Source organism: Pelecanus crispus, chromosome 3 (assembly GCF_030463565.1).
Source record: "Pelecanus crispus isolate bPelCri1 chromosome 3, bPelCri1.pri, whole genome shotgun sequence".
Taxonomy (NCBI): domain Eukaryota; kingdom Metazoa; phylum Chordata; class Aves; order Pelecaniformes; family Pelecanidae; genus Pelecanus; species Pelecanus crispus.
Window position 1 is genome coordinate 84646427 of NC_134645.1, and position 12995 is coordinate 84659421.

Consider the following 12995-nt stretch of genomic DNA (forward strand, 5'->3'; position numbering starts at 1 on the left):
AGGCCAAGCCAATCAGCAATAGTGGTAGCGCCTCTGTGATAACATATTTAAGAATGGGGGAAAAAAACCCTGTGTGACAGCAACTGCAGCTGGAGAGAAGAGTGAGAATATGTGAGACACAACCCTGCAGACACCAAGGTCAGTGAAGAAGGAGGAAGAGGAGGTGCTCCAGGCGCCAGAGCAGGGCTTCCCCTGCAGCCCCTGGTGAAGACCATGGCGAGGCAGGCTGTCCCCCTGCAGCTCAGGGAGGTCCATGGGGGAGCAGATATCCACCTGCAGCCCAGGGAGGACCCCATGCCAGAGCAGGTGGGTGCACCTGAAGGACACAGAGACCCCATGGGAAGCCTGCACTGGAGCAGGCTCCTGGCAGGACCTGTGGACCCATGGAGAGAGTAGCCCACGCTGGAGCAGGTTTGCTGGCAGGACTTGTGACCCTGTGGGGGACCCACGCTGGAGCAGTCTGCTCCTGAAGGGCTGCACCCCATGGAAGGGACCCACTCTGGAGCAGTTCATGAAGAACTGTAGCCCATGGGAAAGACTCGTGTGATGAATTGACTGCAATCCCCATTCCCTGTCCCCCAGCACCACTAGGGGGGAGACAGCAGTAAAGTTAAGCCCAGGAAGAAGGGAGGGGTGGGGGAAAGATATTTTAAGGTTTGGTTTTATTCCTCATTACCCTATTCTAATTTGTTTGGTAATAAATTAAGCTAATTTCCCCAAGTTGAGTCTGTTTTGCCTGTGACAGTAATTGGTGAATGATCTCTCCCTGTCTTTGTCTTGACCCATGAGCCTTTCATTATATTTCCTTTCCCCTGTTCAGCTGAGTTGACGAGTGATAGAGAGGCTTTGGTGGACACCAGGCATCCAGCCAGCACCAACTCACCACAGTAGCATTTGTTAAATAGTTTAATATTTTTTTTTTCCAAAACCCATACAAATAATCTTAAGAAACCCTAAAAGGAGAGAGAAATGTGATGGAAATTTTGTTTTTCACGATATTCTTGGGTGTACTAAAGCTTCACCCTTTCCAGAGCTGTCCTGAGGAGCAGCCTAGAAACAAAGGAAAAGCTATCCTAAGTGAAGTCAATAGGATCCACACTTGGAAATTTGACTTGCAACATTCCAAAGAAATGAGATGAAATTGTATACCCACTTTTTATCACATCGCGATGCTAAAGGTCAGATAATTATGAGGAAAATTACTTACTAATTAGAGCTATACAAGCCTACAGAAACCAACTTAAAACAAGAATTAAGTCTGGGAACCCTATGAAACATAAATAAGAAAATGCAATGTCAGAGTTAAATTGATAGTTCTAACTCTGTCGTGATGACTAGTTAATTTACATGTGGTGGAAAAGTCAGAGGAAAAAAGACATAACACGAACACCACCAGAGCTTATAAACTTTGTGATCCATAACTGCCTGGTTTTGCACCATTGGAAACCAGTTAGTCTTCACTGAGGTCTCTAAATGCTGAGAGATATATGAACTTCAGGTTTTTATTTGGCAAATTCTTGAGTTTCAGGTGTTTTAATAATTGATTAAATGGCATTTAGCTATGTGGCTCAAGCTGAATGGGCTCCCATTAAGCAGGCTTATTGCTAATATTTTTCTGAATAAGCTGTAGTCATTATTAACCAGTGAAAATAAAACAAATTCCCAGTTCAGTGCATATCAGTTACAGTATTCCAAGACAGCAATTAATGTCTGTGTAGAATCTTTAATTCCTGAATACTTTTCTGACTTTAAATACACGACCAAGAGTGAAATGGGTCAAATTTTACAAACTTAACAACTTTATTGATAATAAGTCAATAAAATAACTTATTTTATTCCACTTGTTTTATTCTGAGCACAGGAAGAACCTTGTGCATGGATGTCATGACATAACTTTCTTTTACATGTTCCAAAGACATTTCTTGTAAAACTGACATCCTGAGCATGTTTTTTCTGTATCTAAGGGCCAAATTATAAAAGCTCTGTAAACACCTAATGCTTGTCAAGGTTATTAGGCCTTTAAATATCCTTTAAATTCTATTTGCATATCTCAGGTATCTAAAACCCAGGTAATCAAAGCATATTTAGATGCTTAATCGACACAAAGAATCACCCAAAAATATTCATCACAGTCTGTACGAATACTTGGTTCCACTTAGATTTACTAAAAGGGCTCTTAAGGGTCCAGAAGTGAAACCAGTGTGTTTTTCATGCACTTCTTTTTCTATCCTCAGGCAAAGTAATGGTGTAAAGTATGATCTTACACAGTGATATGCTAACGACAGTAGGTCTCTGCCTCACACCAGAAGCTTTTCTGAGAATGGCACTTTCTTTACAGCACCACAAAAGATTAAAAACATGTGACTGGCCCACAGAACTCTATTCCAATATTTATTAGTCTATGATTTTATTGACCATGGCCCTATGTTCTGATAAAGTAACTATTGCTACTGATCTTGGTAACTATCCGAAGGTTTGAAATCAATTATAGATTTGATCAATGCATAAAATACACAACTACAATGAGTGAATGAACTGCTACAAATTTTAAATTGAAAAAGGTAAAAATCAAAGAATGAAACTGTTAATGCAAATAAGGAAGCGTGAAACAGCAACTCACAATAATAAGGAACAGCTATATGTAAATCAGATGCATACTTCACAGATTTCTAAAATTTTGGGGGGTTCATTTTCTTATTTGGAATTATTTAGAGAAATGAACAATGTAACTTTACAGATCCCATCATATAGTACTTTAAAAGTGCAGCACAACAGACCTAGTAAATAAGTTAAATTTAAAATGTTTCCAGTTATCATGTTCAAGACACTATATACATCAAGTAAATAGAAGAAAAAAAAGGATTTTTCTCTAAAAAGGATAATTTTATAAAAAGACGACAAAAAGGAAATTAACTTTTTAAACTATTGATTGTCATTTAGTATCCAATGTCTATAAAATATTAAAATCTTATCAGTAGAAAAGAATTGTTCATAAGATTATCTCTGTTATATGGCTCAATTAAAACAATCTAGATAACTGATAGATAGCTAAGACACTAATCCTCAAGAAACAGAATTTTCTATTTTTCAAATGGAACATGAAAAGCCTTTTTAAAAAAAAAAAAAATCTAAAGAGCAGTGGAACTCTGTCAGCAAAGATGTTACAAATCGCTCCAGGCCAAAGTGGAAAATTAGATCTTTCAACAAATTTGAAAACTAAAGAGGTCTTAATGTAGGATATGTTTTAAAATACATCCCTTCCTAACATTATAATTCCAGACTTAATTCCAACTAATGAGCAGAAACTCACTGAAAACCTAGTAATGAAAGTTTATTTGCATGAATGTAATTGTGATTTTCACGAACTGAAGTGAGGCCAGAGAATAATGACAATGGAAGGAAAAAAACCCCAACCAACCAGACTAATTAGCTATGTGAAGGCATAGAAACTGGAAAAGATAGTAAGAAGGTGTTATTTATAGCAGTCATAAAATATAAAAAAAAAAAATTATGTAGAAATTAAATAGTACACATTATTAATGAATGAATCTTAAATGAATAAGACGCAAAACACAGAGAAAGAAACAACTGTGTTTTAGCTTGATTTTTGTTGGCATTTGACATGATCGCATACAATATTTTCACCAACAAAGTAGGGAAATATGGACTAGATGAATTAGACATTTACAATGTGTCATTATCTTTTGGAAAAAGATACAGTATGTATAATTTTGAAAGAAAGTTATTATGACCATGTATTCAGTCTACAGAATATTAACAGAAACACCACAGTTACTCTCTGACTCATGTTTATAATAATATTTGGTCTCATACCTCTAAACAATTTTAGTAACAGAAATAAAAAGTTAAAGGTTTTTCTTAGTTCCACAAACATATACAAAAAAGGAACTAAACACTGATATCCATACCGTCATAAATCCATCCAGCAAACCTGAATCAGGCTTAGGAGGTGCTTGCAATCGCTCCATAGACCACTTTTCAATGATAGATGACACCTGGGTATTTTCCGTGTTTAGAATTCTGAATCCAGTCATATTAACACCACTATACCGATAGGGTTCCACATCCAAGGCAAACAGGTCCTAAAAAAAATGACCATTGTATAAATTCTTTAATATACTGCAATTCCTATTTCAATTGTTAGACCATCTCCCCAAATAGGAGTACTGAAATTTGCAGGAGTAACAGTGCTATACATGCTAGAAAGATGCTCTGTTTATCTGGGGGGCCTATGTCTGTGAGCAAGCAACTCAGCTGACCCTATAGTGGGAGTAATCTGATTCACAGAGGAAGAAAAGCTTCAACTGCCTTACAAAAAAAAAAAAAAAAAAAAAAAAAAAAGCCTTAACTACTAGTTAGGCTTAAATACTGGAGCAGGCTTAAATATTATTATTAATTGCTAAAAATATTATTATCAATTGCTACTTCTTTGGCTTACCAGAACAGACTTCAAATAATAAAATAAACAAAACAAGAGCTTCCTTGCACTTGCACCCTCTATGAAACTTGAACATGTTGATGTCTAGATGATAAATTGGGAGGAGAGGGGAAAGTACGTGGCTTTAAATTTAACCAAAAGGATTTTTCGCAGCTATGAATCATCCTCCCAAACATGGACATATCTTTGATTACGAATTTATCTTCACAAGAATAACCTTTGCCAGTTAATGTATTTCCAATACATATGTATATATGTGTGTGCATATTTAGCCCCCCAACATATACAGAGGCAAATATAAATTAATAAAAAGAAGAAAATAAAATTTTAGATCAAGCAAGTAAAGATTATCCCAATCCTTTGACAGAATCCTTAGAAACAATTTAGAACCAGTACTTGACTTCAGGAAACTCAGGTCTAAGATCAAATTTTGAACATGGCAGAGGGGGTGGAAATTAAGTTGATGAAGAAAACAGTCATGACTCACTAGGCCTAGATATGTGCATTATAAACAAACTTTAATTTGGTTTACTTTCTGGGTTTTTTTAAATATTTTTTTTTAAGTGATGTAATCAAGGTTATACATAAGATACTAGTTTCCTATAACATACTTTTAGTTTCATTGAACACAGAAATTCTCTACATAATTCATAGTTAGTCGTTCATCTCTTTTTTTTTTTTTTGTTGGCAGTTTAATATATTATAAAATTCCATGAAATAGTAGTGTGAGGTGTAAAACTTGGCTGAATCCATTTTGTCAACTGGCTAGTGCTGAAGAAGATTAAATATTGTACTATGGAAAACCAGAAAATAATTCATTATTCATTGTTAACATCACTAAGCCCTCAAAAATATCAACCAGTTATCAGTCACTACCCATTTTTAATTATAGCTAGTAATTATTATACCATTTTCCATATAAGACCTAAGATCCACAGATGTCAAAATGTTTTTAAGTTATTAATTTACAAATAACCTAACTCATGTCCTCTTTCTAAAGAACTAAAACATTTTGTTGCAAAGGAGAGGTTGAACATAATTAGAACTATGCTACATCTTTCCCTTTAAAGATTCTCTCTGTTTTTACTGTGAAAGATGTCAGAACCTCAGATGTAATTATTTAATCCAAACACATCCACGTTTACACTGGAATATAATAAATATACACAACAATATTATGCATATATTATTAATACACACAGGTCGGAGTAATAATGAGCTAGTGCATTAGACCCTCAATCAATCAAGAGGAGAATACACAGAAGACTGCTGTAAACACCGTGACTGGAAAATTTATTTGACAGGATTTTCACCATGTCGGCTAAGAAGCAATTAATATATCAAAACAACTAAATTCTGGTGCAAGTTCCAAAGCTACATTGCAAAATCAAAATCTATCATCCATTTGTGCACACCAAATTATCCTTTGATAGCTCCAAGTAAATACACTACTTGTCTCTCCTAAAAAAAGCTAATGTTTTAATAAGGAAATAAGAATGACAGAAAATCCTGATTTTTAAACACAGCTTTAAGAATAAAAATTAAATGCCGATGGACAGCATACCACTCAAAGAAGCAATTTTCAACATCAACAGAATGAAAACTTAAAAAAAAAAAATCCCTTGAAACACCTACAGTCCATTTTGATAGACTAGTGAGGGAAATTTTGTTGCATACAATCTTAAATCCGTAAGTGATAGTACAAATTACGCTTCTAAAATAAGACAGGTACTTGTGCAGGGTATTTTGCCTTTACAGTTCTAAGGAACTTCACAAATTATTTTGCTTTCTATTCAACAAGCTATTTCCATGCTCATACTTTCCATGAACGGTTTTATGATTGAGGTAAACTTTCCATCCTACCATGAAGGATTCATTTCCGTAAGGACTTAAACATGTATGTGATTTTAAACATAGGTCATTCCAAGCATGGTTTTACCAAGACACATCTGTCTCGTGCTTGAAATAACTTGTATTTTAAGAACCTTAATAAACTGCAATCTAAATAAGTAAATTTGAACACAATGGAAAACAGAGAAATGTGCACAACTGTGGTTTCTAGAGTACTATTTTACTAACTTTTAAACTGTTCCTTAGCAAAAAAGCAAAGCAAAAAAGCAGCAAAAAAGGTCTTCACATACATGTTTGTCACATTTTGTAAAAGCATTCACATTTTAAATGTTCATTTATTGCAAATGTTAAATCTGATGGTTCCAAGAATGATAGAATTCCTTCTTGGTTACTTTTACAATGGACACCAAAGATTCTTGCATAATTCATGTGCCTAAAAAGCTCATGTGGACTGTTAAATAAAATGCTGCTAATATTCACAACAAATTATTCAGGAATCATATGACAGTGAAAAATTACCCAGTAAAATGTTCGATTAAAAATATGGAATATATGAGTAAGTTTAAAATGTCATGATCTTCACATACAAATAGCTAAAAGAAAAAGGACAAAATTCATAATATAAATAATCAATTATGAATTATATCCTTAACCCTTCTTGAAAGTTGAAAACTGCAGTGCTACAGGGTCAGTTGCTTTTTCAGGTCTCAGTTTCCAGGGCACACTGTTGAACAATAATTAAATCATCCTGATGAGTTTTCACTTTAAGTAAGAAAACTCAACAGAGAAAACATCTTGTACTCACACCCCATTCCAGAGAGACCTTTTTCACTTTGTCAAGTAATATAATTAAGGAAAGTAACATCTTTGTTAGATGTCATCAGTATGTTTTTATAAGCCACTTACCAGTGTGGTAAAGATATAGTGATAGTATTCTGTCATCATTCCCATAGCTAAAGCCTTAAAAAAATAAACAAAAGATTAATGTTTCTGAGGTCACATAATACATTTTTATCACACTTACATGGCAAATGAAAAGCTGCAAAAGAACACTGATGGGATCAAACTATAGGGTTGGAATTATAGTAAAATTAGGTCAAGCAAGTCATTTCCTAGCAGTTAGAGCAGATTACTGACTATTAAAGGAATTTATGAACCAGATCTTCTGATAGAAAGAATATTATTAGACTGTTTAGTGCAGTAAATGTGAAAGAGGCTTATAGTTTTACATACTAATGGATGCATTAAGTTGCCACACAGACTTTGAGTTGACAATATTTTCATTCATTATTGAACCCTTCCCTTAAAAAGAATAACCTAAAAGGAAATATTTTTTTCTGTTTTGATAAACAATACTGTGCATTTAAAAGAAGGACCCAAGCTTATATTATACGTGTGTGCATTTTTCCAACCATGGAAGAAAATAATCAAGTTTTAAACAGTGAGATACATACTACTTCAGTAAAAATGAGGAACAAATATTCATAGTATTACTCTATAAACTCAGATATCTGTCGAGTACCTTCATCTGTCTTGCTAACTATGTAATACCAAATAGTTTTTTATCAGCTGTGGATTTTAAAATGTTCATATTTTTCTCTTAACAGTGTAAGAACAAATATTTGTATATACAACTTTAAAACAATAAACTACAGATGTCTCATCACTTTTATTCATTAAGGGCATTTTCACCTGAAAAGCATGTACCTTTATGCTCTGCACAAAAGTTGCCTTAGACTAGTATGATTTATTTAATCATTTTAGTATCTACAGTAATTTTTACCTAATTTTAGCTCTGTAAAAAAGCTACAAATGTAAGCAATATTTTCTTCCTTTCCAGGAATTATCAACAGAATTATTTGCCAAGTTGCTACCAGTTACATCTCCTTAAACACACTGAAGGCAACAATTATACAATTGTCATAATACCAGAATTTGTATACAAAATAATTATCAGAGTTCTGAAGGCTATGGGACATTGTCTGAAAAATGATGAAATGACTCGTCTATATGTTCTTTTCACAAAAAAAGTTAAAAGCTAAAATGAATTTAAAATATCAGCTGCAGATCAGATTTTATAATATTTTAGACAAGACAAAAACTTCAACAACACTTTTCCAAAGCATGCTATACCTGTGTATTTAGAATTCCACAATAATAATTAGAACTACAGTGTAGTGTGCCAATAGGAATTTAAATTCTCTTAAACACAGGAAAACCATTATCTCATGTGAAATATTACAACTTCATTACTGCAAACATTGTTAGCTTTTTTAAGAACTTTGTTGTTGTTGTTTTTAAATAAAGCCAAGTTATCTTCCTCTATATACGTAACGCATATATACGTAACGCACCTATGTCTTAACTGCTTATAGTCAGGTCTTTCACACTCCACAGAATCTCTACACAAAAACATCCTGATTCTGCTATGTGCTGGTGCTGTTTCTTTTCCAGGTCTTCTTTCTCTCACTTTCCTCACTTCTCAAAAGACGTCACTCCTTTTTTCCTCTTCAAAACTTTGTCATTTCTCTGCTCTCATTATTCCAGTGCTTCCCTAACCTTTTAAATCATACCTGCTTTCCCTGGTTGCCTGGTGATGTAGTTACCACTGAGATTTGCCTTAATTTAATTATGCTTGTCTGAATGATGGGATATTTCTTTTTTCATTTTCATGATGTATTTTTGGCCAGAAAACAGTATTTGCCATTTCACTGGCCTCTTAAGGTACTTTTTTTTTTTTTATTTCCAACTTGTTTTCTCCTCCACCAACTTCACTGTTAATCTTTCCAATCATCCTCCCAAGAAGAAACCCCTTGTCACATCTCCCCAAGTTCATCCCTCCATTACCAGAAAAAAATTAATTAATAGTTCACAAATGATTATATAATTTTTTATTATTATTATTTTTCAGCAAACACTTGTAAACACTGTATTTGGAATGATATCACTAAATAATAAATAGAGTCTTAACATCCTTTGTGTCAATTTTGACAACAAGAGCTCACATTCAGCTGCAGAATTACAAATTTTAGATGTATTTAAAGCACTGCAATATTGGACCTGAATGGGAAGCTAAAAGTCTACAAAAACTGTATAAAGATCTAAGCACTCATGAAAGAATTGTTCCCACATCTTCCTTTGATAATCTTTAGGATGAGTGGAGTAGTTTGATAAAACAGTTTACAATTTGATTTAAAGAGGTTGAACACTCATTCTTGGGTCCTGGGACACGATTAAAGATATAATGCTTTTAATTTTGTTCCAATTTCGCTGTAGTCATGTTTCACACAATGTTGTATACTGTGAAAGAAAAGTTTCCTTTCACTTAAAAAATACTAGGTACAGTACAAATAGCGTATCTTGATGGAGTTATTGTTACTCTTGCAGCTTTGTATTGCCATCAACGCATATTCCATCTGCATTTTTAAGATCTTAAAATAATTAAATGTACATTTAATGATTTGGGCTAAACAATTAGACTAACTAGGCTAACTTATGCTTAGCAAAGGGCAAAAACCACCAGCAGAGATTTAAAATTACTAGGAATTAATAAAAGCCTTTAACCAATGAAGAATAAAGCAAAGAAATTATAGTATACATGTATGTTTGCTAGCAATTTTAATTCTACCTGCAACAAAATCCCTAAGTACCTTTAATGAGAGACATATTTTCAAATCCTAAATACATTTTGTTTTCAATTTAAACCATAGAGTCTGCCAGCAAACATAATATAAACATGAATTAAAGTCACTAAAATCTGTGCATTAAAAATGTAGAATATTGTTTTCTTTCAGGCATTTTTCCTATCCTTCTTATAGCAAGTCATAGTTCAATTAAAAAAATAAGGGGAAAATGGCCTCTGAGCCAAAGAATTCCCAGTCTTTGGAGTTGGCTCATTAAACTAAAGGAGACACACAAAGGCATCTCTTTTATGCATACTTCAGGGTTACAGTAAGCTTTTTTATGAGCCACATCCTTTGAACAGCACTGTATTGCCACCTTCTTTTGGAAGGCATCACTGGAATCTGCTTCTGCAATATAAAGCCAGTTAAGTATTTGGGATTCTGCTGTATCTCACCTACTCGTCTTACTTGTACACAACAAAGCAAACACTTTCAAAGCACCTACCCAAATGTATACAGGTGTTTTGCAGTCTTATTAGTAGTGCAAGGAGAATATGGCTCTAAAAGATATCTACTAGTTCTGTCTTCTCAATGGAATGCATTAATGTGGTCTGTTGGTAACACACTATTCAAATATCACTATCTGATTAAGAGTACACAATTTAGAGGCTTCAATTTAAAAAAAAAAAAAAATCTTTCTTATATAAAATAACACTAAGCAAGTCTTTAAAACCCTGGTTAAAGCATCAATTCTCCAAAGTACCAATTCTTCATAGCTGAAAGACTGATATACCTTTCCCCCTGTACATGAACCGATTAATCTGTTACTTTAAAAAAACATAATGAAAGCAGCTACCATTAGTCACCAATAAAATTATCTCTGAAATCCTTGGCTGATTTTCAGTTAGGCCTCAGTAAAACTTACATGCAATTCCCCTGCTTGTTAAATGCCATTAAGTCTGGATATTACTTTTATTTATTAGGGATGAAAAAGATTAGGCCATCTAAAGCGAAATGAGGATTACCTGTTTCAAGATGCCTGCTGCCATTTCATGGCTGCAGTCAAAGATTACATGGAATTCTTTTCCTCTTTTCATCTCCTTTAGCAATGGCTTTGCATCTTTTGTGTCAGCTGGTAGCTGGCGGATTTTTAGTCTCAGGTTGTATCGTGATGGAGCCTTGATGAGCTCTTGTAACCGAATAAGGCCTTCAAGAAAACAGAAGAGTCAAAAGAAAAGAAAATTATCAAAACAAGAACCTGAGCTGTTAGCAGAACAACTCACTATAAACATTCAAATTTTCCTGAATTTTTCTCCCTTCTTAGTATATTGTAACTGATACACAAAAAAGTTATTAAAAATAAAAAAAAAAAAAAGAAAAAGAAAAAGAAAATATTAGCACTCACAATACTTTCTTATAACATGTCTTTTCTTCCTTAATATTAACAGACAGTAAGAAGCCTCAGTTAGGATTACCTTAAGACAGACAAATCTTCCTTTAGCATTATCATGCAACTATGACATTCCTCTTCAAAGAACATATATAATTATTCTAATTCAATTAAAGCAATATCCCAGACTAATAGCTTGTAATCAGACTAGCCAGTCTCCTAACTAATCCATAAGGTTTACATACAAAGTTGTGAATCATTTCAGCACTGTAGAACACTCTCACATAATTCACATGACAGTATGATTTGTTTTTTCCTGATTATACAGGTAACAAAACACATATATGCAGCAGCAAAGAGGCTGAATAAATGACTCATGCCATTGCATTTATTGCTATTTAGTCAGTTCAGGAATTTTTTCTTCACTCACAAGTCCATGTCACAGGTACAATAGCTCATATCGCACCACAGTTTCTCAGTAATACCCCTAACACATACAGACATTCTCAACAATGTGTATATTGTTCAAACTGAGACAATTGTTACCTATAGCTAGATAATCTTTCAAACTGCTATCTTCTAAAAACATTTCTATAGGCTCTTCATTAACAGTTCAAGTACTGTGAAGAACTAAATCCAGTAATTCAGTGTGGGCTGACATTTTCCATGCAAAATTGTAATGTGAAAAATGTTAATGGCCTTTTGTACATAACATAACAGCATACCAAAATTCAAGGTCAGAGTAAAATGTTTTAACTCAAGAGGGGATAAAAAATAATACTGCATGTTCCAGATTATTTGTCATTGCTTGCTAAAAGATAACAATTGGAAACTTTTGTCCAGCGCAAATAACTTGTAAATAATTTTGACTCCTATTACATTCTATTTACCAAGTCTAATTTTAGACTTGTCCTGCTTTCTGCACTTCATTTTGTTTTGCTTGTCCTGCTTTGAAAAGGAAATAAAAGTCACCATTAAAGAATCACAGAAACATCACTATATTTACTGGCAATCTTTAGTAGAGATGCTGAGGGCAGAACATATATGGAAACCAAAATACTTTCTCATGACTAGACCTGGTCCCTGCTTGCTAAAACACAGAGAAGTGACAGCTAGGGTATATGTAACTTTTGAGTAAATGGCAGATATAAGTCTACACAGTTGTGAAAATAGCACTTTTTGAAACTAATGCAAATTAAAAAAAATTGCCATATTTACCTCAAATGCCATAATGAAATTTACATAAAATGAATTAATGTATTTAATGGAAGCTTAAATTGATTTAATATTTGATTTCTAAATAATCTTGAATAAATATACTTAAAAGCTATGTAGAATAGGTGTCTTTTCTAACTGAAGAGTTTACACATCTACTGCATATTAGTACCATTTTCAGATGATCTGGGCCAATTACATAAAAGTAAAGTTTTGACATGAACAACATAGCATACCCCACAGCCATTAATCACCTTATCAAAAGTAACTGACAGTAACATGTGAACAAAAACACTTAGGATTTTTCCCAAGTCATTCCCATTTCCTTAAGACTAAGAAAACTAAAGCAACTAGAATGTATGCCCTTGCAGTCCAAAAATTTAGATGACTTCAGATTGAGGGAAGGACCACATTTCAAAGCGGAGTCTTTCTCAAAGGCAAAGTCCTGCCAGTTGCT

The 12995-nt window shown here is 33.7% G+C and overlaps 1 protein-coding gene across 1 annotated transcript in view; it reads right to left on the reverse strand.

Annotated features, from left to right (window-relative positions):
* GRIK2 (glutamate ionotropic receptor kainate type subunit 2) overlaps nt 1–12995 on the reverse strand; it is a 449336-nt gene that overhangs the window by 270525 nt on the left and 165816 nt on the right. The window contains 3 exon segments of the mRNA XM_075708130.1: nt 3930–4103; nt 7217–7270; nt 10959–11140. Coding sequence (XP_075564245.1) covers nt 3930–4103; nt 7217–7270; nt 10959–11140 — 410 coding nt within the window.